Source organism: Leucopleurus acutus (genome assembly GCF_964270905.1).
Source record: "Leucopleurus acutus genome assembly, chromosome: 16".
Lineage (NCBI taxonomy): Eukaryota > Metazoa > Chordata > Mammalia > Artiodactyla > Delphinidae > Leucopleurus > Leucopleurus acutus.
The window spans coordinates 38,664,380-38,691,323 of NC_139158.1; the positions used below are offsets into that span (position 1 = coordinate 38,664,380).

The following is a 26,944-nucleotide window of genomic DNA, read 5'->3' on the forward strand; positions in this document are numbered from 1 at the left end:
GGGTGATCATGGGAGTGGCAGAAGCAATTCCTTAGGGGCAGTAATCAATTCCTGGTACCCACATCCTTTTCCTCTGGGAAGGGCTGGTGGTGGGTGGGCAACATGGGAGCTAGCCAGCTGGGCTTGCAGATCAGGCAAGGGCTGCCATGGAAACAGCGAGGGGGAGAAGGGTAGTGGGTGCAGGGATCAGGACACCCAGAAGCCCTTGCTCTCAGGCTGGCCTGGGCCAGTGGGACCCACGGGTCAGTGATGGGAAGTGGAGCCCTTGCCGGGACCCTGGATGGTGCCTGGGAGAAATTGAGGCAGGCTGGACCAGTTGGGGTGGGGCCTCAGCCAGTCCCGCCCACAGCTCTTTGGAGGTTGGGGCCCCTGCCCAAGTGACTTCCAACATTTATTGGATGCCTACTGTGTGCCCTGGTCTTGGCTGGGTCCTGATGGGCTGGGGACTCAGGGAGGGCAGAGCCCACGCCCACCTTCTCAGGGTCCTGGCTGCCTGGGGGGCAGCAGGCACGGAGCAGGGGGACAAAGAGGCTGGATGTCACCAGGGGCTTAGTTCCTAGTCAGCCGGGCTGTGCTCTCCAACAGCCCAACTCCGGGACACCTGCTTTCTTCAGTGCCGTGGGCTGTTGGTGGCCGTCCTCCTGAGAGGGTCTTCCCGTTCAGGGAGCTCCGAGGCTGTGGCAGGCCGGCTGGGCGCGGGTCGGGCGTGTGGGTGCCGACCTGGGGAGCCCTGGGCCGGTGGACACCGTGTGGGCAGCAGAAAAGGGCTGCAACCTGGCGTGCGCCCGCGGTGCGCCTGCGGACCGCCCATCTGCTCGGTGCTCGGGCCACCCTCCCGGACCACACAGCCCCAGGGGCCCAGCGCAGTTTCCGGCGCCCCCTCCCGGGTCACCCTTGACAGCGTCCTGGCACCGTCCACACCACGGCCTCCCCCCAACCGACACATTTGATCACGCCCACTCGCTCACGCTCTGCGTCACGCCTCGGGTCCGCCTAGACGCTTTTGGCCCCGCCTCCACGCTCAGGGTCCACCGCTACATCAGGCCCCGCCTCCATGCTCGAGGCTCCGCCCCCACGCTCGACCTCCCCCGCTACGCTCTTCGCCCTTCCCTGCGCTCCGGTTCCTTCTAGCGCTCTCGGCCGGGCTGCCACTCTCTTGGCCCCGCCTCCACGCTCCGGCCCCGCCTCCACACTAGAGGCTCCGCCCACCACAGTGCTTCGCTCTGTCACCGCTCTCGGGGTTCGTCTGGTGTTCCCGGCCCCGCCCCACGCTCCTGGCCCCGCCCCACGCCCATGGCCCCTCCCCCACGCTCTTGGCACGCCCCCGCGCTCCAAGCCCCGCCTCACGCTCCGGGCCCCGCCCCCGCACTTCCGGACGGCGCCGGCGGGGGCGCTCCGGCCTGGGCTTCGGCGCTGTGAGCTTCGGCTCCCGGCTCGGGGAAGCGATCGCGGCCGCTGCCGCTGCCGCCGCCGCCGCCGCCGCCGCCGCCGCCGCCGCTACCGGACCGGCCGGAGTCGGGCCGGAGCCGCGTCCCCGCGGAGCAGGCCGGTGGGAGTGGGCGGCCGGCCTTGGCGGCGCCCCCGCGGCCTGCCCGCGCCCGCCTCCGGGCCGCCGCGCCGCCGCTGCGATGGGGGCCGCCCGGGGCCGCGCCCCCGCCCGGTCCCGCCCGCCGCGTCGCCGCTGAGCGCATGGGCTGCGCCGCGCCGCGCCGCTCTGGGAGCCGGTCCCGGGGCCCCGCCGCCGCCGCCGCTCGGGTGAGTATTGCGGCCGGGCGCGCATTCCTGAGGGGCGCGGGCCTGTGCGGCGCCCATTGTAGGCCGCGTAGGCCGGGCCAGGCGCGGGACCCGGAAGAGGGGCTTGGAGGGTGTGCGGGCTCCGAGGCTGTGCGGGCTTGGAGCGTGTGAGGAAGGTGTGTGGGTCCACTCTTGGGAGGTCGGGTGTGTCTAGGAAGGGATGCTAGCAGGTGATGCAGAAGGCAAGGTCTGTTGACTCTGGAGCCTGTGGATGGGGAAGAGTGGGATTTGGTTCAGAAGGGGCAGCCACTTGCTGTAGGTGAGCTGAAGGGGGTGAGGAATACTCAGGATTGTGAGAAGGAATGGGGGGGTCCTCCTGGAAGAGACCAGGGTCTGCAGCTGATGTGTTTGATTGGATGGTGCCGGTTGCAGTGCTGTGGTCTGTGGGCCTGGGGCATGTTCGGCCAGAGTGGGTGGGGTGCAGAGAGATCCTGGAGATAAGCAGGACAGTGGAGTGTCCCTTCCCCTCCCCCAGCAAAAAGTAGAAATGAGTGAGTGTGAAACCCAAGGAGGGCACTCTCTCTGAGGCAGAGGTGCCTGAATCTGGGTCTCTGCTGTGGTTTGGCTTGCTTGAGGGGCTTTACTCTTTCAGGTTGATGCCTCGCCCCCAAAACTCTCTCTTGGGTGTGTATCTTAGAATCTACCTCTGCCCTACATTTTGGAATTCAGTCGCTCATGAAACCAGAGCTGTATAGTCAGGACAGTGAAACTTATAGCTCAGCCTCGAGGACAGAAGAGAAAAATACATTAGTCCTTTGGGGATTTTTCTCAGCCCATCTCTAAGATAATTAATAAAGAGTTATTGTGCATCTCAGCCCCTCCTTCTTGCTTGTACTTAACGTTCTCTGCTGCTTCAGGAAGAATCTCAGATGTACTTGGACCAGGCCCTGTTTTGGAGAACTTACACAGTCTAAACCTGACCTCCCAAGATAGCAGTATCTGGGTTTCAGTTTTAGGAACTTCTATTCAGGGACAAGGATGGGAAAGCATGCAAAATACAATGTTTCTGTTTGATTTTTCAGCAGGTATTGATGTTTCTTGGATTTCTAGTTTCAGAAAAGCTAAGTGGATTTTTTGGGTTACATTAGTCATTGAGGATTTAGGTGGTGGGGGAACAGATTACATGTAAAACAGTAGTCCCAACCCTTCAAGACTTTAATTAATGGACAGTTGGGAATATGTCAGAATATGCTCTATTATTTCCACACTCCACATAAATCAAAAATTTTAAAGTTCTATTTGAGTAAAATAAATAAATATACACACACGTATAGCACTGAGCTGGCTGCCATGGTACCCAGAGGGTGCACCTAGGCAGTGACTGAAGGTGATTTTCAATGAGTTATCAGAGTTGTGGATTCCTTTTATGGAATCCCTTTACTGATGGTGATTACAGGCTGTTGGCCAGATTCCGTGTTTGTGGGCGTTTGACTCTAACCTGAATTAATGTAACTGCTTTATCTGTGGTATGTATGTGTGTGCACACTGAATGCTTGCTGTACTTCTCCGTGGGAACCCAGATATTTTGGTAATTGGAGCACGTTTCAATAACAGCAGTAATTTGGAGAGATGTTCGTGTGCTTCCAGGGACACCAAAGGTCTTCTGTCATTTGACAGCCAAAAATATATGTGAAGTTTAAGAAATGTTTCTTCTGGGCTATGAAAAAATAATTTAAATGATTAGGGGGACGTGTTCACACAAATCAAAAGTTAGGCTACCAAGACAGCACATTTTTATAATAAAGGGCTAGATCTTGAATTTGCTGCTATTTCAGCACCTGTGAAGAGCTGACATTTGGCGTCTATGACAAGTGTTGTTTTCCTTAATGTTAATGAATTAGGTGTTTATTGGTGCCCATTAGTTGCAAGACGTTGTGTTAGATGCTGTGGGCCCTGCAGAAAATGTTTAAATCAGGCTGCTACAAATCATTTACATGGAAGACATAAGCACTTTAAGAGATAAGTGACAGTGACTTGTCATTAGCCTCCTGTTAGAACGCAGTGACTTGGTTTTTTCTCAAGGCTAGTGAACTAGAGTATCTCCATCTGTAAGGCTCAGAGCACCAGGTGCGGGTCCTCTTTCCTGAGATGGTGTCCCCGACAGGAGGACACTAGACATCCATGAACTGGTGTGGAGACATCAAAGGTGCTCATTCCGTGTTGATGGGACTCAAAAAAAGGACTTTGCAGTTGAAGTGGTCCACGAGCAGCAGAGTGTCACAGCCCGTGGGCCTTGACGAAGGAGCAGGCTGTTCCTGCCGAGGCTGAGATTGCAGCCTACACTCTAGTTTTCATACAAAGTCATTAGCTGCAGAACAATAATTGTGACCCATCCTCCATCTCTAGATGCTTCTAGCTGTTGGCAGCTGCTGGCAGGTGAACTGAAGTGTGTGCAGTGTGAGAATGCAGGTACCGGGGCAGATTACATGCAGGCCAGGACCCAGAGTGTGGAGAGGTGGCTGGGGAGATCCACGCCTTGTGTTTGTACCAGGTTTTAGGATTTCACTCTGCTCCCTCTGGCTTGTTCAGTGCTTTAGGCATTTGGACCTGTCATGCTTCTCTCCAGTCTCCTTCTAGGCAGACCACTTACATCCAGCAGGCCAGGTGGGGAGGTGTAGCCTGAGCTCGTGGGCTCAGTGACAGGGAGGACCAAAGACCATGGCAGAGTCCCGGTCCAGGACAGTCCTCCCTCATACAAGACAGGCATCTGACAGCAGAAACAAAACCCATAGTCACCTGACCTCTAAGACGGTGGGTAATTTGTTTTTCATTTTATGGAGTTGAATCATGTGAGCTGTATGCTTCCTTGGCTAATTGTGTTTGGATTTCGTTTGTTCTATACCTTCTCTGCTCCTCAGAGTACTCAATTGTCATTTGCTATCAGAAGGACACTTTCCTTTTAAGCAAGGTTTTAAAGTCGAGAGCAGCTTTCTGATGAAGCGTTTTTAAGACTGTCCACGGGAATTCCCTGACGGTCCAGTGGTTAGGACTCCGTGCTTTCACTGCTGAGGGCCTAGGTTCAATCCCTGGTCAGGAAACTAAGATCCCGCAAAAAAAAAAAAAAGACTGTCCACATCATTGGCAGCGTGAGAAGGCCCCTGTGCCTGTGCATGTGAGTGATGTCCTTTGGTCACTCACTTGAAGATGCTGAAAACGACCCACGGTTAACTGCTCTTTGGGCGTGTTGAGACTTAGAGGAACAAGTTGCTGTGTGTTCGCATATGTTGTGAGGCACAGTAAGTGTGAAGTAATGGGGCAGCAGGAAGCACAGTGGCTGTGGGCCTGGAGAGTGTGGAGTGGAGAGCAGACCGCCTGCCTGCTGGTGAGTGATGTGCCATATCTGAGTATCACAGCGACCCTGTTCTACTCAGATACACATCCTCGTCTTTCATGTGAGGTTTATACAGCTGGGAGGACCAGAAGCACCTCTCTTTCCTCCAGTCCTTCTGCCTTCCTGGAGCCTGAGGAGAGGGACTGGCCATGCAGCTCTGTAGCTGGGATGGGCTGCTAGTCTCTCTTTGTTCTCACAGAATGACACTTGAGGGTAGTGGCGCTCTCTGTGTTCTGGACATTCATTTCTTAGTGCCAGAGGCATTCCTGTAGTTGGAAAAGTTTCCAGAAATTGTTCTAATATAGTACAAACCTTTTTTGTGACAAAAGATTGAAAATTTAAACTGAATTTCTGGCTTTGAGTTCGAGCGGGAGGGCATCATTGCGAGTCTTGTCTTGAGAAAACCTCTGTGGTCATGTTTCCATGGACCCACCTTTCCTAATCCTTGTCCTCTTAATGGTTTCAACAGGACAGATTGATTCACTTTGGAGCTGTAAGTACTGATGTATTAGGGTGCAGCGCTCATTGTTCATTGACGCACAGAGTCCCAAAATGAATATCCAAGAGCAGGGTTTCCCCTTGGACCTCGGAGCAAGTTTCACCGAAGATGCCCCCCGACCCCCAGTGCCTGGTGAGGAGGGTGAACTGGTGTCCACGGACCCCAGGCCCATCAGCCACAGCTTCTGCTCTGGGAAAGGTGCCGGGATTAAAGGTGAGACTTCAACAGCCACTCCGAGGCGCTCAGATCTGGACCTGGGGTACGAGCCTGAGGGCAGCGCTTCGCCCACCCCTCCGTACTTGAAGTGGGCCGAGTCGCTGCACTCCCTACTGGATGATCAAGACGGGATAAACCTGTTTAGAACTTTTCTGAAGCAGGAGGACTGTGCTGATCTCCTGGACTTCTGGTTTGCCTGCAGCGGCTTCAGGAAACTGGAGCCCTGTGACTCGAATGAGGAGAAGAGGCTGAAGCTGGCCAGAGCTATCTACCGCAAGTACATCCTCGATAACAATGGCATTGTGTCCAGGCAGACCAAGCCAGCCACCAAGAGCTTCATAAAGGACTGCATCATGAAGCAGCAGATTGATCCTGCCATGTTCGACCAGGCCCAGACGGAAATCCAGTCTACCATGGAGGAGAACACCTACCCCTCGTTCCTTAAGTCCGATATTTATTTGGAGTACACGAGGACAGGCTCGGAGAGCCCAAAGCTCTGCAGTGACCAGAGCTCCGGGTCGGGGACAGGGAAGGGAGTACCTGGATACCTACCCACTTTGAACGAAGATGAGGAATGGAAATGTGACCAAGACGTAGACGAAGACGATGGCAGAGACCCTGCTCCCCCCGGCAGGCTCACGCAGAAGCTGCTCCTGGAAACCGCCGCCCCGAGGGCCTCCTCAAGTAGACGGTACAGCGAAGGCAGAGAGTTCAGGTGAGTCCGACCCGAGGCCTCCGTTTCTGTGCTCACCTCCAAGACCTGGAGAACTAGCAGGGAAAGGTCTTGTCCTTCAGCCCCAAAGTGGGTGGACTCCTGGAGCTGGGGCAAATTGTGGTTTTACTCTTTACTCATGATGCCTTCACGTTTGTCATTAGATGTTTTTAATGTTTGTATTTTGAGGGCACTTTTATCAAGAACAGCCTAAAATATATGGTTTTGTAAGTCATTAGGAACATTGGAATTCTTAGAAGTGATATGACATTTAAACCTTACCCTTTATTTTTATTTTTTAATTTTTTAATAAATTTACTTATTTATTTATTTATTTATGGCTGCGTTGGGTCTTCGTTGCTGCGCGCGGGCTTTCTCTAGTTGCGGCAAGCGGGGGGGCTACTCTTTGTTGCAGTACACTGGCTTCTCATTGCAGTGGGTTCTCTTGTTGCAGAGTACGGGCTCTAGGTGCGTGGGCTTCAGTAGTTGTGGCTCGCTGGCTCAGTAGTTGTGGCACACGGGCTTAGTTGCTCCGCAGCATGTGGGATCTTCCCGGACCAGGGATCGAACCTGTGTCCCCTCCATTGGCAGGCATACGCTCAACCACTGTGCCACCAGGGGAGTCCCTAAACCTTACCCTTTAGCAGTAAAATTTGTGTCCTCTTGCACAGAAGGTGGTTTACCTGGCAGACATAATCCTTTTGGCTGAATAAAGAGAAGAGTGGACATTTCAGTGCATCAGTACGCAGAGAATTCTGGATCATTGCATTTTGTAACTGTCTTATAAGGTTCTTCCTAGAGGTCGGGGGGGGGGGTGGTGGTGAGGAGGCTGATGTGCTTCAAGTTGTCCGAGCACTTTGGGAACTTCCAAAGTGGTTGTGGCTCCAGGATTGGACCTTTCTCCCGCCAAGAAAATGAGTTGTGCTGTTGTGTATTCAGTTCCCAGCATTCTGAAGTTGTGATCACAGTCTTTGCACGTGGGCACATATGCGGCTTTGGAGGCGTGGAGTGGTGCTATCGGGAAGTTGTTACCACTTTGGAAACCTGTTTCTTCGTTCTCTTTTCTGTGGTTGCTGGAAGTTTATTTGGTCTCAAGTTGGAGCCTGTTGCCGATTTTAGTGGGCACTTCGGTTCTCACTCATTTCCCTGTAGCTGGTTCTGGATACTCCTGCCTGTGAAACTTTGAAAGCCTGGAATTCCTGTGGCCCTGCTGATTTAATCAAGAGTCTGCAAGCACATCCCCAAGTGCTGGGCCTCTCCCGTGGAGTTAGTAAAAGCGCAGATCACTTCTTCAGGCTTACTGTGGCAGAGAAATTGGTCACTTGCTGATAAAACACAGGATTAAACATTTTTAAGGTTTAAATGTCCTTTAAGTGATGTGATTGAAGATACACTGCTTAGGTAACTTTTGTGGGCCTTTTGCTCACTGTCTTTAAACCTTATTGATTTAGCAATCTTTTTAGGGCAGAATATACTATAAAATTATCCTGATAGGTAAGGCTAGTAACTGACACAGCTTTTCAGACCTAACCTTTAAGTTGTCATATTTGATTAGAACAGTTTAAAAATGGGATTAAATTTGAGGCCTGGGCTGCAGGGAAAAACAAATTGAGCTCAATTCTGATTTCTAATTTTAGAAATTCCTGCGTGCCACCCCTCCCCCAACCAGCCAGTCTGCACACTTTTCAGTTCTCAGTCGGGGTCGGTCATAGCAGCAACTTTGCTTTTTTTCTCTTTGGTTTGCTCTATTTGTAATAAATAACCTTTACTATCAAATTAATAGAATATGTTGCTGTAAGGACTCATACATGTTCGTTTTTAACTTGCCTCTCGTGGAGCTGCTGGTGGCCGTGGGAGTCTGGCGTTCACGAGTCCTGCCTGTGCTCAGACCCCGTCCTTCTGGGGGCTGCCTTTGCGGTTGTGCGGGTGGACAGTCCCCTGTGTCAGGGTCATTGTTCATCAGCACTAGCAGGATATGGAGTCCAGCACATTCTACTTGCTCTGCAAGGGTGTGCAGTTAGGATGCATTAGTGTGAAAGTCACAGAAAAGCCAGCCCACCCCGGCTTAAACACTGAAGGGGATTGGTTGGCTCAGGTAAGTGAAAAGTCCAGAGGCAGGCCCAGCTTCAGATGTGGTTTGATTCGGACTCCAGCCATTTTTCTTTCAAAGACTTATTTCTTTTTTCGGAGAAGTTTTAGGTTACCAGCAAAATTAAGAGGAAGGTACAGAGGTTTCCCATATACCCCTCCCCCCACACATGCACAGCCTCCCCCACTATCACAATCCCCCCACCAGGGTGGTCATTTGTTACAGCTGATGAGCCTACACTAATCACCTACAGTCCATAGCTTACATTAGGGTTCCCTCTCGGTGACTTGTATCTATCACTCTAAACAGGGTAGTTTCCTTTGTGCTCGGCGTGTTTAACCTCTCCAGCCCCCAACCCCTGGCAACCACCGATCTTTTTACTGTCTCCACAGTTTTGCCTTTTCCAGAATACCATGTAGCTGGAAGTATACAGTATGTAGCCTATTCATATTGGCTTCTTTCACTTAGTAATATGCTTTTAAGGTTTTTCAGTGTCTTTTCGTGGCTTGATAGCTCATTTCTTTTTAACACTGAATAATATTGCATTGTCTGGATAGACCACAGTTTACTTATCCATTCACCTGCTGAAGGACATCCTGATGGTTCCAGTTTTTGGCAGTTATGACTAAAGCTGCGGTAAACACCTGTGTGCAGGTTTTTGTGTGGACGTGAGTTTTCATTTCCTTTGGGTAAAATATCAAGGAGCACAATTGCTGGATTATATGCTGAGATTACGTTCGTTTTTGTAAGAAACTGTCCCGTTTCTGAATGCTTCTTTGCCTCTGCCTTCCTGCGGCCAGCTTCGCTCTCAGGTTGGCTCCCTTGTTTTGTAAACAGATGCTTCCCACTGAAGGAACGTTCTGCAGTTTGCCCTGAGTGGCTGGGGGTGCTGTGTGCCAGTGTGTCCTGCCCACTCCAGCATAATCACTGTGCAAGGGTTGAGGCTCTGCTCTTGGGCTTACACCAAATAGGGCCACCCCAGAAGAAAAGTGGGGTGCCCCATTCAGACAGCATCACCACGCTTCAGCAGGGGGAGTGGTCCTTCAGGGGAAGATTGGGGTCGGGGAAGGGAGGAGGAGAGTGGGTAGTGAATAGGCAGCTAGTGAATGCCCGCTGCCAGGAGGAGGAGCCGGGTGGGAACCTCAGCTCAGGGGATGTGTTTCCTGCAGCAGCAGGTGCTTCTCTCAGCATTGATTCTGCGTGGAGGAGTGTGTCAGCCAGGAGGCTGCTCCCACTGTGCTCACTGGTGTCGTCCAGGCTCCCTGTTCCCTGGCGGGAGGCCTGAGCAACAGTCCTCATTTGCTTCACATGTGTGCACACGGCTGTTTTTCAGATCTTTTCAGATCGCTGACTTGAGAGATGGTAAATGAGCCTTTTATGTGGGTCTTTGTCAAAACTGAGAAAACAGGGATGCCCCTGGCTTTTTTCTGCATTTATCCTAGTCACCTGCGGTGACTAGGATAAAGAGCCCAGGGCTGAGGGGTCACAGAATAACTTGCTGCTCTTCTATTCTTTGTGTGGAAGACTTTCACAGTCTTTATTGCCCTTTTTCAGTGGAACTTTGAACATAACTTTGGTTGGTTCATACGCACCATTTAAATTTGGTGTGAATTGGCAGAGGGTCCTCTGAAGGTGTTTTGGCTGTTTATATACTTAATGCTTTGGCCTGGGGGACCAGGGTCTGTAAGACATTAGCAGGCTCGGAAGCTTGGCCTGGCCTGGCCTCCAGGGGCTGTGTTGGGCCTGGTTGGTCAGGCCTGAGTCAAGCCATCTTCAGCCCTTCAACCACCTGTGCTTAGTGATTGCTGCTGGTTTTCTTTTGTCTCTCTCTTTTTTTAAAAAAAAAATTTCTTTCTTTCTTTTTGGCTGCATCAGGTCTTAGTTGCAGCACGCGGGAGTTTCGTTGCGGCTCGCGGGCTCTTTGTTGCGGCGCACGGGCTTCTCTCTAGTTGTGGCATGCAGGCTTAGTTGCCCCGCATAGCATGCAGGATCTTAGTTCCCCGACCAGGAATCGAACCCACGTCCCCTGCATTGGAAGGCGGATTCTTAACCACTGGACCACCAGGGAAACCCCTCTCTCTCTTTTTTTAATTGAAGTACAGTTGGCTTACAATGTTGTCTTAATTTCTGCTGTACAGCAAAGTGACTCAGTTATACATATATATGCATTCTTTTTGTAAATAAATAAATTTATTTATTTATTTATGGCTGCGTTGGGTCTTCGTTGCTGTGCACAGGCTTTCTCTAGTTGCAGCGAGCGAGGGCTACTCTTTGTTGCGGTGCGTGGGCTTCTCATTGCTGTGGCTTGTCTTTGTTGCGGAGCACGGGCTCTAGGCGCGTGGGTTCAGTAGTTGTGGCTCGCGGGCTCTACAGCACAGGCTCACTAGTTGTGGCACACGTGCTTAGTTGCTCCATGGCACGTGGGATCTTCCTGGACCAGGGCTCGAATCTGTGTCCCCTGCCTTGGCAGGCGGATTCTTAACTACTGTGCCACCAGGGGAGTCCCAAAATATGCATTCTTTTTTATATTCTTTTCTATTATGTTTTTTTAAAGGCAACCCAATTTTTATTTTTATTTTTTAAAAATATATTTATTTATTTATTTTTGGCTGCGTTGGGTCTTCATTGCTGCGCACAGGCTTTCTCTAGTTGTGATGAGTGGGGGCTACTCTTTGTTGTGGTATGTGGGCTTCTCCTTGAGGTGGCTTCTCTTGTTGCAAACACAGGCTCTAGGAGCACGGGCTTAAATAGTTGTGGCTTGCGGGCTCCAGAGTGCAGGCTCAGTAGTTGTGGTGCACGGACTTAGTTGCTCTGTGGCATGTGGGATCTTCCCAGACCAGGGCTCGAACCCGTGTCCCCTGCGTTGGCAGGTGGATTCTTAACCACTGTGCCACCAGGGGATTCCTATTTTTTATCATTTAAAATATTTATTTGTTTATTTATTTGGCTGCACTGGGTCTTAGTTGCAGAATGTGGGCTCTTGGTTGTGGCATGTTTAGTTGCAGCATGCAGGCTCTTAGTTGTGGCATGCATGTGGGATCTAGTTCCCTACCAGGGATAGAACCTGGGCCCCCTGTATTGGGTGCGTAGCATCTTACCAACTGGACCACCAGGGAAGCCTCTCCATTATGGTTTATCTCAGGATATTGAATACAATTCCCTATGCTCTTCAGTAGGACCTTGTCTATATCGCTGCTGTTTTTTTTTAAAAAATATTTATTTATTTAATTTATTTTTGGCTGCATCGGGTCTTAGTTGAGGCATGCAGGATCTTTTGTTGTGGTGTGTGGGCTATCATTGTGGGTCGTGGGCCTTCTCTCTAGTTGTGGCGTGTGGATTTTCTCTTCTCTAGCTGTGGCGCGCAGACTCCAGGGCGCATGAGCTCTGTAGTTTGCGGCACACGGGCTCTCTCGTAGAGGAGCGTGAGCTCAGTAGTTGTAGTGCGTGGGCTTAGTTGCCCCGTGGTGTGTGGGATCTTAGCTCCCTGACCAGGGATCAAACCCACGTCCCCTGCATTAGAAGGCAATTCTTTTTTTAAAAAAGATTTATTTATTCATTTTATATATATATTTTTTATTGCTGCATTGGGTCTTTGTTGCTGCACACGGGCTTTCTTTAGTTGCAGCTAGCGGGGGCTACTCTTCGTTGCAGTGTGTGGGCTTCACATCGCGGTGGCTTCTCGTTGCAGAGCATGGGCTCTAGGCGCACGGGCTTCAGTAGTTGTGGCTCGCGGGCTCTAGAGCGCAGGCTCAGTAGTTGTGGCGCACGGGCTTAGTTGCTCCGCGACATGTGGGATCTTCCTGGAGCAGGTCTCGAACCCATGTCCCCTGCATTGGCAGGCGGATTCTTAACCACTGGGCCACCAGGGAAGTCCCTCACTGCTGGTTTTAATGTCTAACAGCAGCAGATGCTTTCCATTTCTCTTCACTACCTCCCTCACTGAGAAGTTCCCCGAGGACAGGGTCCAGCTGATATTTCCTTATGGCTTCCTGGTGGGCCAGCCAGTGAGGCACTCTTGGTCAGGGCTGGTCATCGCGGCCGTGGCCGGAGAGTGGAGCACAGATGGTGTTTGTAGCAGGAATAACTCAGCGACTTGTGGGTCCTTTGAAGGGTGGGTGACTAACCCTTCCTCTCCAGACTGAGGAACTACCTGACTTGTTTGTTGCCTTATCAACTGTATTTCTGGTAAATGGCTTAAAGGAAATGTAAAAAGAGGAAGCACCCAAATGTGTATAGTTTCATGTGGAAGGTGGAAAAGTGAGATTGATCTGGGGTTTCTGGTTGGCATTCCAGTGCAGCGGGTGGGGTTGGGGCGGTGACTCTGGCACTTGGCTGCCAAGGGGCTCCAGTCCAAAGGGTGGCAGTGGCCTTGGTGGTGGGGGTCTCAGGACACTGGTCCCGTTAATAGTGAGCCTGTTTGATTTGACCTTCAGCAAATACTCTTCACTGTTGAATTTTTAGGTCATTTGTGATGGAAGGTGACTCATTTGTAAAGTGTGGCTCTCCCTGTGGCCTTCCCCCTCTTTCTTCCTACTGCTGTGCTTTTAGTCACTCTTAAATGTGGGGCACGAAGCTAGGGAAGAGAGCATGGCCCTGCTGCCAGTCCCTTGTCACCTTCCAGGTATGTAACTTGTCCAACTGGATGAATTCCTTTAACTGAACAGATGATCCCAAGGTTGTTCACTGGAGATGTTTTCAGACAGGCCCTAGTGTGCAGCTGTGGGGCTCTCAAGACAGTTGACAGGGAATTCCCTGGCGGTCCAATGGTTAGGACTCCACGCTCTCACTTCCTAGGGCCTGGATTCAATCCCTGGTCAGGGAACTAAGATCCCACAAGCCATGTGGCGCAACTGAAAAAACAAAGACAGGAGTTTACAAATCTTCCCATTCCCCTTGCTGGCTGAATGGGAGAACATTAATCTCAGTGGTTTCACTTAAGGACCCCTCACTTGGTGACTTTTCCACAGGCTGTGTCTTCTGGGTCAGCCTTCTCCTGGTTGTGTGATGGTGGGGAAGTTACTTCACCTCTCTGAGCTTTTCTGTAAAAATGGGGACAATGAAGTAAGGGCCTGCCCAATGAGGTTGTCAGGGAGGTTCTATGAGCTGACCCCTAGGGGTGCCCGCACACAGCAGGCTCAGTGCACACAGCAGGTGCTCAGGGAGTTTCACATCCTTGTGTGGTTCTTCATCATCATCTGAACTTAGTGGTCTGCTAGATGTTGGTGAAATTTGTATCTGGGTTACAAATGATTTCAAAGTAGCGAATGACACATTCCGATTTTAATAATCATATTTCCTGAGAGTGAGGCATGTTAATTCCCCACCCCAAACCTGCTCCTCTCGTGGCCATCCTTACCTCCAGAAGTGGCACCACCATCTACCAGGTCAACGTGGTCCACCTGATTCCCCATCCGAATGTATGCTGAACCCTCTGCCTCTTGCTGTCTGCACTCCGGCCCCCCCACCCTCCTCCTGGACCCGCAGAGCCTTCTGGGTGAGCCTCTGCCTCAGTCTTTTCTCCCCACAGTGCCCAAAGGGACCTTTCTAGATGCAGGTCTGACTATGCTCTTCCTTCTTCCATGACGCGGGGACTTCCCACTGCCCCTGGACTGCACCCCAGGCTCCTGTGACACAGCGTGTCCACGGGAGACCCTGTTGTGGTACCAGCACACTGTGAGCATTTTACATGCCTATCAGTGGGGGGGGAGGCTGGCTAATAAAAGTTTTTAAACTAGTTACAGGAGAGTCAAAAAATATTTTTTCTCTGTTTTAGTCATATAAAACTCTGTAGCCTTTTTCTTTTTTTTCCTTTTTATTTATTTATTTATTTGGCTGTGTAGGGTCTTCGTTTCTGTGCGAGGGCTTTCTCTAGTTGTGGCAAGCGGGGGCCACTCTTCATCGCGGTGCACGGGCCTCTCACTATCGCAGCCTCTCGTTGTGGAGCACAGGCTCCAGACGCGCAGGCTCAGTAGTTGTGGCTCACGGGCTTAGTTGCTCCACGGCATGTGGGATCTTCCCAGACCAGGGCTCGAACCTGTGTCCCCTGCATTAGCAGGCAGATTCTCAACCACTGCGCCACCAGGGAAGCCCAGCCTTTTTCTTTTAATATTTGTTTGTTTATTTATTCATTTATTTATTTATTTTTGGCTGCGTCAGGTCTTAGTTGCGGCACGTGGGATCTTTCGTTGCAGCGCGGGGGGGGCGCGCGGGCCTCTCTCTAGTTCTGGCGCATGGGCTCATTAGTTGCAGCACATGGGCTTAGTTGCCCCATGGTATGTGGGATCTTAGTTCCCCGACCAGGGATTGAACCCACGTCCCCTGTATTGGAAGGCGGATTCTTAACCACTGGACAACCAGGGAAGCCCCAAAACTCTGTAGTCTTTGATGACATGTTTCGACAAAGTCCGGGAAGTGCAGTTAGCTGTCAGCCTGAAGAATTTTGGAATAGAGAGGCCCCTTTGTCTGGGGCTCCACGTTGGTGGGTTTATGAAAGGGAAGTGCCTACAGAGACAGCGGTCTGCGAGGCCCACGCCGCCCGTGGTTCTGCCGCCTGGCCGCTGGGTTGGGGAGGCTGGGCTGGCGGCTGGTCACGTGTGTCTTCTGTGCATCAGCTGCTGGGGGATCAGCCAGTTCGCAGGTTTGTGCATCAGTTAGCGTCACAGAGGCTGGAATTTGATTCATACTCACTGGCTCTGTTATTCTCTTCTAGAATCCTGACTTCATTTACACCAGTTTACCCAGCAGTCATTAGAAATAATGGAATTTGGCCAAGTAGTGGTTGTTCATTTAGGAAAGGAAGGCAGTCTAATAATTCTTTCTTCAGTCCAGCTTGAGGCCGAGTACGTGTGTGTGTGTAAGAAAATCGTTGCTTTATTTTTCCCCCATGTCACATCAGTACAAATGCACGTTTTTGTGAGCCACTCAGTGTCCTCTCAGAGCTCATTAATTCCAAAAAGTGTTTGCTCTGAGGAAACAACTCAGTAAATCTCTTCAGTCCCTTCCTGGAACTCAGGCTGGCTGTCTGATTTTGTGAAAATAAACGCAGTCTTCAAAGAGGCCGTTCACAGGACCTTGTGCGTGCATGTGAAGGGCTTCAGGCTCACCCCTCCTCACCCCTCCCCTGGGTGGATTACAGCCTCAGCCCACAAGCCTTCTCAGAACTGGTGAAACTCTTTGTAGCAACTGGACTCAGCTCTTTAGTTTGGACCAAACTCCTCCAGTTTTGATGATGGATAGAGGTGAGCCCTGCGTTGTGTCGCTGGGTGGGCACCCTTCTCAGCCCCCAGCAGCAGGAGGCTCCCATTCCCTGGCCCTCTGCTCATCCAGCCTTGTGCCCTTCAAATCTTTAACGTGCTTTTATCTGGTATTGACCCTCTCTGGATCACCGGCTCATTTTTAGTCTGTAGGGCCAGTGTCTTCTCTTGAACAAATATTTTAAAATAATCATAGGGCTTCCCTGGTGGTGCAGTGGGTGAGAGTCCGCCTGCCGATGCAGGGGACACGGGTTCGTGCCCCGGTCCGGGAAGATCCCACGTGCTGAGGAGCGGCTAGGCCCGTGAGCCATGGCCGCTGAGCGTGCACGTCCAGAGCCTGTGCTCCGCAACGGGAGAGGCCACAACAGTGAGAGGCCCACATACCGCAAAAAAAAAAAAAAAAAAAAAAAAAAAAAAAAAAAAATCATAAAGAACGTTGCGTGTAATAGCCAGCAGTTAGAGTAACTTGAATGTCTAATAGCAGGATTGATTGCACAGGGATTTTTTTTCTGCATGGTTGGAGAACATAGGCTTTCTATTTTCTTCTTTTTGTTTTTCGACATTTTCCAAATTCCTATAAAACATAAACCTTTGTAATTCGAAAGTATGTTATTAAAATATATACAAAGATATATCACAAGAGGGTGTGAATTATGTGCAGTTTTTCAACAGCATATTTTTTCTTTTAAAAGGATGCATATAAATGTTTCCTTTTAGTATGATCTTCGGTCTTCTTAATGTTTGCACTGCTATACCAGTTTTGTTTTGTTTTGTGTGTTTTGGGCCACATTGAGCGTGGCATGCTGGATCTTAGTTCCCTGACCAGGGATCAAACCCGCACCTCCTGCATTGGAAGCACAGAGTCTTAATCACTGGACCACCAGGGAAGTCCCTATACCAGTATTTTAATTAATTTTAATTTTTATTGAAACAATGGAGAGAAGGAAAAATTCCAATAATGCTAAAAGGCTGATAACTAAATTTAGCAGTCTCATGACCCTCTGGCCTTTCCAGGATGGCCGCTTCCAACTGTGTCTTACCCTAGTGTATTAGCTCAGGCTGCCAGGACAAAATATCATAGACTTGGGGGTTAAACAACAGACATTTATTTCTCACGGTTCTGGAGGCTGGAGGTCCCAGACCAAAGCGCTGGCAAGGTAGGTTTCATTCCATTCTTCTCATGGTTTGCTCACATGGCCTTTTCTCAGTGTGTCTGTGTGGAGAGAGAAACAGCTCTCCAGCATCTCTTCTGGTTAAGGGCAATGATCCTGTCAGATCAGGGCCCCACTTTCATGACTTCATTTAACCATGTGACTTCCTTAGAGGCCCCATCTCCAAATACAGCCACATGGGGGGGTAAGGGCCTCCACATCAGAATCTGGGGGATGTAGACTCTCAGTCCATCACACCCCCCTTTCTGAGTGATGTGCTCATACTGCTGTCCTTGGGGCATCTGCCCTGAGCCAGTCTCTGTGGATGCTCTCCTTTCCCCACCACCTGGCCTGATTATTAACACATTCTGGGTTTGGTTTACATCCATATTTGGTGTTTTCATTGCTGAGCCAAGTTGGACCAAGCATTTTCTTTCTTGTGCCATTTTTGTGTGTGTGTGTTTTAAAGTTATGGTTGTTGAATTTTTTCATTTGATTTTCTGACATAAATCTTCCCTTATGTTGCATTGGCTTAAAAAGTCCCTGTCAAAATACTTCTCATTACTTTTCTCATTTTGGAGCCTGTGTTATTTAGATGTGGGACCATTTGGAATGATCCTTTAAATTTTGTTTCTTCTTCTCCTATTTTCTGTTTGTTTTCTTTTGTTGTGTTTTCAGCTCTTTCTACTAAATTTCTCTTGCTCTTGTTTTCTGAATATATACTCTAAAAAGACGAAATCATCTTTTTTTTTTAATTGTTCATGGATCAGCATTTAAAAATCTTTCTGGTGTTGACCTAAAACAATATAACAGCCAGTTATTTTACCAGAAAATGGGTTTATTGCAAAGAATTGCAATTTGGGACATGCAGTCTATAGCGAACCACAGACAAGTCCAGAGAACAAAGGAGAGGAACTTCTTTTATACAGGAGACGGAGGAGTTGGGAGGGGCTGCTATAAACAAAGAGCCCATTGGAGGAAACTGGGAGTTCAGAGTACAGTGGCTTTTCATTGGCTGAGCTGTTGCCAGGCAAAGAGAAATTCTCTCTCGGTCCTGCTGGGTAGTCCTTCTTCATGTTGGAGATGCAAAGGTATATCTCTTCCTGTTGGGTCTGCAATTGATGATGGTAGGGTGTGAGGGCTCCCTTTCCTGGCCTCCCAACTCCATTTTATTATTTTTATTTATTTATTTTTTGGCCACACTGCCCAGCCTGTGGGATCTTAGTTCCCCAACCAGGGATTGCAGCTGGGTGCTTGGCAGTGAGAGCATGGAGTTCTAACCACTGGACTGCCAGGGAATTCCCCCATCTCCATTTTAAGTGAGGGTTCTGTGTATTAACTTTCACATTAACATCATGCCCCTACCCACCCCTCAGTAGGGAGACATGGTGGGTTGTGTCAAGAAGTCCTGCATATGTGGGAGAAAGACTGCTCCTTTTTCCTATGGCTATAGAGCTGGGCCTAGTTTGCAAAACTTATTTTAAATACAAATGGGAATTCTTTGGGAAGTCAGTGAAGGAAAAGGAGATGTGGAGCACTGCTGTTTAGCGATGATCTAATGTGATGACTGTAAAATATGTAATTTGTAGGTGGTAACATTGTGGAAGGATTCTTTTTTTTTTTTAACTCATGTCAGTTTGGGAAGAGTTTATTTATTTATTTTTAATTTATTTATATTTAATTTATTTATTTTTGGCTGAGTTGGGTCTTTGTTGCTGCATGTGGGCTTTCTCTAGTTCCTGCGAGCGGGGGCTACTCTTTGTTGCGCTGTGTGGGCTTCTCATTGCAGTGGCTTCTCTTGTTGCGGAGCATGGGCTCTAGGCACACGGGCTTCAGTAGTTGTGGCTTGCGGGCTCTAGAGTGCAGGCTCAGTAGTTGTGGCCCACAGGCTTAGTTGCCCCGCGGCATGTGGGATCTTCCTGGACCAGGACTCGAACCCGTGTCCCCTGCATTGGCAGGTGGATTCTTAACCACTGTGCCACCAGGGAAGTCCGATTCTTTCTTTCTCAATGAGAATTCTCTTTGGGATGCCTTTAGTACCCTTGAGATTATTCAGTGGATAAAAATTATATGCATACATATAACTTGTCAGGAGCACATTTGTTCTGTGTGTTAAGCTTGCCTGAATTAGGCACGGCTGAAGGGTTGGTGTCTTGGGGAAGATATGGATGCTGTATCTCATTCTTGTGTAATTCTTGGATTTCTTACTGAATCTTCTTGAGGACTGTTTGTTCATCTGAGGACAGTTGATCCCTATGCTGGCAATGGACTTGTGAAACTGAATAAAGGAAACCTCATTTAAAGTCTGGAGTCCAGAAGGGGAACTCTGATGCCCTACACTCCACCTCAGTTAGAGACCGCGCAGGAAGAGAGGTACCTTGCATTCCCAGCAGGGAGGTATCTACTTTACTGCCCCTGCAGGAGGAAGGAAGAGTTCTTGCCCAGCGCCAAGCCCAGCCTGTTGGAACCCTTGCAGCTCAGCCAATAGGAATCCATCACCACCCTGAACTCTTGCTTTCCTCCAAGGGACTTTGGTTCAAAGCACCCCTCTCAGCTTCCTCCTTTTCTCTATAAAGTAACACTCCTCTCTTTTGTTTGCTGGACTTGCCTGTAGTTTTTGCTATAGCATTGTCGTCCTGAATTGCAATTCTCTGCTATTCCTGAATAAACTCGTTTTGCTGGTAAAATAACTGGATGTTCTCAGCAGACTATTACGATCGGTGTTTTGGAGTTTTGGAGAACAAAAGGGGGGCTCAAGGACAGCGGTCCACATATGACCAAGAAAAGCTGTGTCTGAGCAGACAGGAAAAGATGACTCTGTGTGGCCCCAATACAGCTGCCCCTTTAAAAGGAGAATTGACAGAAATACAGATTCATTCGTTCATTGAGTGTCCTCCATGTGCCATATACTCTTCTAGAAGCTGGAGATTCACTAGTGAACAAAGCAGATAAAAATCCCTCCAATTGTGGAGCTTACACTTTTAACAGGGAGAGATACAAGATGAGAACGCAAGTAAAATACTGAGCATTTCAGATGGTGCAGTTTAAGTTGGGGCAGAGGGAGCCATTTTCACAGGAGTGGCCAGAGAGGGTCTCATTCTGGAGGGTGACTTTTGAGCAAAGCCTGAAGAAGGTGAGAGCACAGACCGTGTACCTGGAGGAGGACGAGGGAAGAGCAAGTAGGAAAGGCAGCCTAGCTGGGGCAGAGTGGCCGAGGGGCGAGGGGTGGGAGGAGAGCGCAGAGAGGTGACTTGGCATTTCTGAGACTGCGGCTTCTGCTTTGGTCTCTCTCAAATTGTCAGTGTATTGATGGTATTTGGAGCCGTGAGCCTTGTTGTGACCCCCCCCAGTGAGCGAACGTAGATAGAGACAAGAAGGCCTCTGGCGGCTTTCCACTGCCTAGGGTTGCAGAGACCTGGCAGTGAGGTTGGAGGAAACCAGCGGAGTATGGGGTCTTGGAGACCAAATGAAGAAAGTGCACCAAGAAAGATGGGTTGAGTAGCCGTCGGCACTGCTGATAGGTGATGTGAGATGGGGGCTGGTGTCCTTACGTCTAGCAACCTGGAGATTGTTGGGGACCCTGAGTTGTGCTGGTGGGAGATGGTAAAAGCACATTGAAATGGCTTTCAGATTGAGCTTTAAACAGCTCAGAGCCCTTTGAGGAGGACTGTGTCTTAGTCTTATTTGTCCTTGGCTTAAGATACTGTCTTGCAGGTCTGCTCTTGATAAATATGTACTGAAAGAAATGACTCGAGTTCTTAGAAAACACCTGCAAGATGTGCGGAATCCACCCGCCCGCCTGTGCCCTTGAGTACAGCGTTCACATCCCCGTCCTGAGACCCCTGACTTTTATCTCAAGGAAGCCGCTGCTTCCCTTGTGGTTCATGTCACAGCCAGGAGCTACCTCTGCATTGGTTTTACCCTTTTTGGCCTCCCACCTTTGATAAAGAAATCTAGTTTAAAAAAAATCAGATCAAGTGAGAAATTCTATCTGATTCCTTTTATTAAGGATTCAGAAACAAGATATGGCTTATGTGTTTCAATATGCCACTGGTGTTGAATGTCGAGGCTGAATTTATTGGTTGAAGTCTTCCACTATGAATGTGGATTTGTCTGTTGTTGTTTTTTCTGTCCAGTTTTGCTCTATGTGTTTTGAGTCCATAGTTTACATGCATACACATTGAGTTGTTACTTGTTTCTGTGGATTGACCATTTTATTATTATAACATGTCTTTATATCTAATATTGCTTTTTGCTTAAAAATCTACTTTGTCTGATATTGGTATAGCTACCCCAACTTTCTTTTAAAAGTATTTGCATGATTTATGTGTTTTCTAATCTTTTATTTATTTATTGAGATATAATTGACATACATTCTCTTAGTTTCAGGGGTACACCATAACCATTCGATATTTGTATGTAGTGTGAAATGGTCACCACAGTAAGTCTAGTTAACATCTGTCACCATATGTAGTTACAAAAAAATTTTTTTTCTTGTGAAGAGATTTCAGTCTTTTATTTTCAATGTTCTGTATTCTTTTTTTTGGCCGCAGTGTGTGGCTTGTGGGATTTTAGTTCCCCGACCAGGGATTGAACTCAGGCCCTCGGCAGTGAGAGTGCAGGTCCCTAACCACTGGACTGCCCCGGAATTCTGAAATTTTCTGTATTCTTTTTTTTTCTTGATTTTTTTTTTATGTGGACCATTTTTAAAGTCTATTGAATTTGTTACAATATTGCTTCTGTTTTATGTTTTTTGGTTTTTTGGCCGTGAAGCATGTGGGATTCCAGCCCCCCAACCAGGGATTGAACCCGCACCCCCTGCATTGGAAGGTGAAGTCCCAACCACTGGACCGCCAGGGAAGTCCCAATTTTCTGTATTCTTATATTTAAGTTATTTCTCTTATAAGGTGGATATGGATAGCTTTTTAAAAATCCAGATGATCTACTTTTTTAAAAAAATTATTTATTGATTGATTGATTTTTGTCTGCGTTGGGTCTCTGTTGCTGTGCGTGGGCTTTCTCTAGTTGTGGCGAGTGGGGGCTACATTTCGTTGCAGTACGTGGGCTTCTTATTGCTGTGGCTTCTCTTGTTGCGGAACATGGGCTCTAGGCACGCGGGCTTCAGTAGTTGCAGCATGTGGGCTCAGTAGTTGTGGCTCATGGGCTCTAGAGTGCAGGCTCAGTATTTGTGGTGCACAGGATTAGTTGCTCTGCGGCATGTGGGATCTTCCTGGACCAGGGATCGAACCCGTGTCCCCTGAGTTGGCAGGTGGATTCTTAACCACTGTGCCACCAGGGAAGTCCCCAGATGATCTACTCTTAATTGGCATATTTAGTTGATTTATATTTAATATATAATAATTACCAATATATTTGGACTTAAAGCTATCTTTTAGTATTTATGTTTTATTTGTTCCTCCTCATTCTCCTTTCTTTTGGATTAAATTTTTTTTGTTATTCAAATGCCCCCCTCTGTTAGCTTGTTCTACATTTATGTACTACTATTTTTTAAAATTTTTAATTTATTTTTACTTTTGGGTGCGTTGAGTCTTCCTTGCTGTGCATGGGCTTTCTCTAGTTGCGGCAAGCAGAGGCTACTCTTCATTGCGGTGCGTGGACTTCTCATTGCAGTACCTTCTCTTGTTGCAGGGCACAGGCTCTAGGTGCGCAGGCTTCAGTAGTTGTGGCTCGCGGGCTCAGTAGTTGTGGCTTGCAGGCTCTAGAGCGCAGGCTCAGTAGTTGTGGTGCACGGGCTTAGTTGCTCTGTGGCATGTGGTATCTTTCCAGACCAGGGCTCCAACCCGTGTCCCCTGCATTGGCAGGCGGATTCTTAACCACAGTGCCACCAGGGAAGCCCTGTACTACTACTTTTTAAGTGGTCCCTCTAGAGATTACAGCATGCATCCCTGACCTATTTGAGTGTAAGTTGGTTCTTTTGTCACTTACCGGAAAATGTAAAGACTAAAGGTTAAACTAAAACAAGTTATGTACTCCCCCATTGCTTTTTATGCAGTTGTTGTTTATTTTTTTTGTATGTGTATGTATGTATTTATTTATCTATTTATTTGGCTGCGTCAGGTCTTGGTTGCAGCATGCGGGATCTTTGTTGAGGTGTGCAGGATCTTTCATTGTGGCGTGCAGGCTCAGTAGTTGTGGTACGGGCTTAGTTGCCCGCGGCATGTGGGTTCTTAGTCTTACAGCTGCACCGTCCAAGGTAATTTGTCATTTTTTGGTGCCACCGTTAAAGATTTTCTTCTGTGTCTTTGGTAAAACTACTGAAGTTTTACTATCATGTCTATTTATCTGGCTTGGGGTTTGAAGTACTTTTTGAATCTCTGGCTTGATGATTTTCGTGAATTTTGGGAAGTTCTCAGTTATTAGCTCTTCAAATATTGCTTCTGCTGTATTCTCTCTTTCTCCTCTCCTTCTGGGATTCCAGTTACTCATGTGTCATACCTTTCTTCTTTTTAAGTCTTTTCAGTAGTTTCTGTCCTTATCATGCTTCAGTATGCATATTTTCCAGACCTATGTACCATTCACTAATTTCTCTTCAGTTGTGTGTAGTCTACTGTTACATCTGTCTGTGGAGTTCTTAACTTCATTTGTTATATTTTTCAGTTTTAGTGTTCATTTGATTCTTTTTTTTTTAAATATTCTGTCCCCTGCTCAAACTCTCCAGCTTGTCTTTTAACTTACTGAACACATTAATCACATATATTTTAATGTCCTGTAATTTTAAAATTGGGGTGTTTTGTGGTTCTGTTTCTGTTGTCTGTTTTTCTTTTGTTCTTGAGTCACTTGGTCCCGTCTCCTAGTATGCTGGGCAGTTTTTATTGAACACCAGACATTGTATATGAAAAATTCAGAGATCGTTTGAAGTTCCTGATCGTAATTTTCTCCAGTGAGGGCTTACTTTTGCTTCTGACTGGCCTTTAGTGTGGGGACCTGTCACTTTACTCCAGCCAGGAACCAATCTGATTTGAACACAGGACTTCAGTCTTTGGGCAGGCTGGTCTATTTCAGGTTCATCCCTTCTCCTAGCATATAGCCCATTGGGGTCCTGACTGAAGGCCTGAGGTCTTCACCAGGGCCCACATCTTTGGTGCACTTGGAACACCCACTTAAGAATTCTGGAAGTTTTCACATTCTCAGCTTGGAATTCATTGCTTGAGAACCTCAAGGAGAAAAGTGGGACCGTATGTTTGACTTGCCTGTCTGTTTTCCTTTTTTTTCTCATGCTTTGGCCCCTTAAGAGATCTCATTTCCTTGGTAGCTATCTTGTGCCTTAAAACAGATGAAAACATTTGTTTGTTTTTTTTTATAAAAAAGTATCAAATTTATTTCAATATCTAGTTTCATTTTTAAGTTAAAGCTTTTAGACAATTTTTTTTTGTAATTTAAGATTCATTATCAGAGGTGAGGAAAATGTTAATAAGCTATTAATTACTGACAACAAATAAAATTATTAACCATGCATTTATAAAAGACATGTTAAAGAGTAAAAAGTTCCAGTTACACTACTTAACTGAAGGAAATATCCTTCAGCCCTTTATTTCTAATTATAACACATTCTCATTTTGACATAATTTACACCTTTTTCACCCAATTAATACTATGCTAAACAAAATTTTTCCAACTGTTAAGCCTTTCTTTACTTAACTGTTACTCTTTAAAAGTTCCTTAAAAGAAATTTGAAATTTTAATTTTCACCATGAATCTGTTTGAACAAAAAAGTAAAGGACAGGGCTTCCCTGGTGGCGCAGTGGTTGAGAGTCTGCCTGCCGATGCAGGGGACACGGGTTCGTGCCCCAGTCCGGGAAGATCCCGCATGCCGCGGAGCGGCTGGGCCCGTGAGCCATGGCCGCTGAGCCTGCGTGTCCGGAGCCTGTGCTCCGCAACGGGAGAGGCCACAACAGTGAGAGGCCCGCGTACCGCCAAAAAAAAAAAAAAAAAAAAATACTACCACATAAACTTCCTCTTCATCAAATCCATGTAACCTAAAAATCTGATATGAAACATTTGTGTAAGTCCAGGTCCTGAAGAGATTTCTGCTGACATTTGAGAAAGCGGTTGTGAGCAGAGAAAAGCTGATTTAAATTTTCAGTGTTTACACTAAGCAGAGAGGAACGGGGTTTCTGGTTTGGTTGTCACCATGTTTGAGCTCTCGTTAGCAAGTTCCAGATGTGACTTCTGTATAGCGCTTTATAATTTTCAAAGTGGTCTTCATATATATTGTTCCATAGATACCAACAACTGCTCTGCAGCAATAAACATCCAGGGACATGTTATTATCAAAGTTATATAAGAAATATATTTGGTGCAGGAAAATTGAAAAATACAGATAAGTGAAAAACGATCTGATACCCCACTGCTCACAGGTAGCACTGTTCTATGTGGATCCCTCCAGAGTCTTCTCGACACGTGTAATCTTCCCTGGGAAGATGGGCTCCATAATCCACCTCACCCACATTGTGAATTTTCAACAGTTATTACAAAGAGTTACTGGTTTGCGTAGCATAGCTACATAAAAGATTTGTGGCAAAGAGGAAATTATAACAGGTGGACCCCCCCGCCCCGGCTTTCTTCTCTGTGAATCTTTCAAGTCAGGAGTGCTTGGCCTCCGTTGAGTATGATGTTCTTCTGACTTCAGAGCCTTGAATATGCTTTGTTAAGCATCGTACAGGAAGCTAGGTGGAATTGTGGGATTTGACTGTGACCTGCAGCCTTTACCACACAGCCTTGTCCTGTTCCTTGTGTGGGGCACCGTGCAGGACAGTGTGGGGACCCGTCTGAGTTGAGGGCCTTCTGCATAGTCTGGCCCTCGGCATCGCCTTGTTTGTGCTGTTCTGTAGGATGCTTGGACTCCTTTCAAAGAGGCGACCCTTGTAGGTCCACTTTGCAGGGGAGGAGCCTGCCCAAGGTTAGTAGCTGGTAAGTGGTGGTGAGGGCAGATTGGGCCCTGGCGGTCCAGTGGTTAAGACATGGGCTGTCACTGCCAAAGGCCCGGGTTCAATCCCTGGTCCAGGAACTAAGATCCCGTGAGCCACGTGACGTGGGAAAAAAAGTTGGACTTACAAGTGAAATGAGGAAGTGTCCTTGCCATCTGTACCTTTGTCTTGGTCGTTTTTCTGTGGTTTCGAGGGCGCTATAATGTGAGAAGATGAGCTTTGGGGTCAAGTGGCCTTGTTCAGGAGCTGCCTTGTCTGCCTTCCTTCTGACGGGTGGGGACGGACGCGGGGCGAGCCCCGCATGTCTGTTGGGGTCTGGGTGGGAGCTCCTCCTTCAGTGCTGGGCTCCCAGAGGGTGGGGGGGAGAGAGCTCTGGTCTGGGTGCCCTCCCTCCACGTGATTCTATAGACCGCACTCCCTGCCGCTGGAGCTGGTGCAGTGAAGGGTGGGCGCTGGCCTTGGCCCGATGTGGAGCCGTACAGCCCCAGAGGAGAGCGGTTACCGGGCGGTGGAGGGTGCGCTGCAGCACCCCAATCCTCAGGCAGCACTCAGCATGAGAGGGCCGACGTGCATGGACTGCAGGATCCATGTGCCAGCAGGAGAAGCAGATGAGAGGGGGCGTGTGCTCCTGTGTGAGATTCTAGAGAACACAGTGATGGGTGGGGGTGGGGCTGGACAGGGGATCGGAAGGGGCACAAGGAAACTGGGGGCAGTGGACGCACTCATCCTCTTGGTCATGGTGGCGGCCGCACAGGGTGGACGCATGTCAGAAGCCCTCACACTGCGCTCTGTAATTGTGTGCAAGACATCATGTGCCTTCTCTCAGGGACCCAGGGTTTTAGGAGCACAGGGGACGCAGCGTCCGTGTTCCTGCAGGCCGGCCGAGCAAACCAGATGGCAGCTCCCCTCATCCTCTGAAATGGGGATGATAAACCCCGCTGTTCACCGGGG

General features: G+C 48.5%; 1 protein-coding gene across 2 annotated transcripts in view; it reads left to right on the forward strand.

Annotated features, from left to right (window-relative positions):
- The first annotated feature begins 1,705 nt into the window (after positions 1–1,705).
- AXIN1 (axin 1) overlaps positions 1,706–26,944 on the forward strand; it is a 54,456-nt gene continuing 29,217 nt past the window's right edge. For both annotated transcript variants that reach the window (XM_082857918.1, XM_082857919.1), the window contains exons 1-2: positions 1,706–1,755; positions 5,595–6,555. In XM_082857918.1, the coding sequence (XP_082714044.1) occupies positions 5,678–6,555 (878 nt within the window). In that variant the 5' untranslated portion in view covers positions 1,706–1,755; positions 5,595–5,677. The remainder of the gene's footprint in view (positions 1,756–5,594; positions 6,556–26,944) is intronic.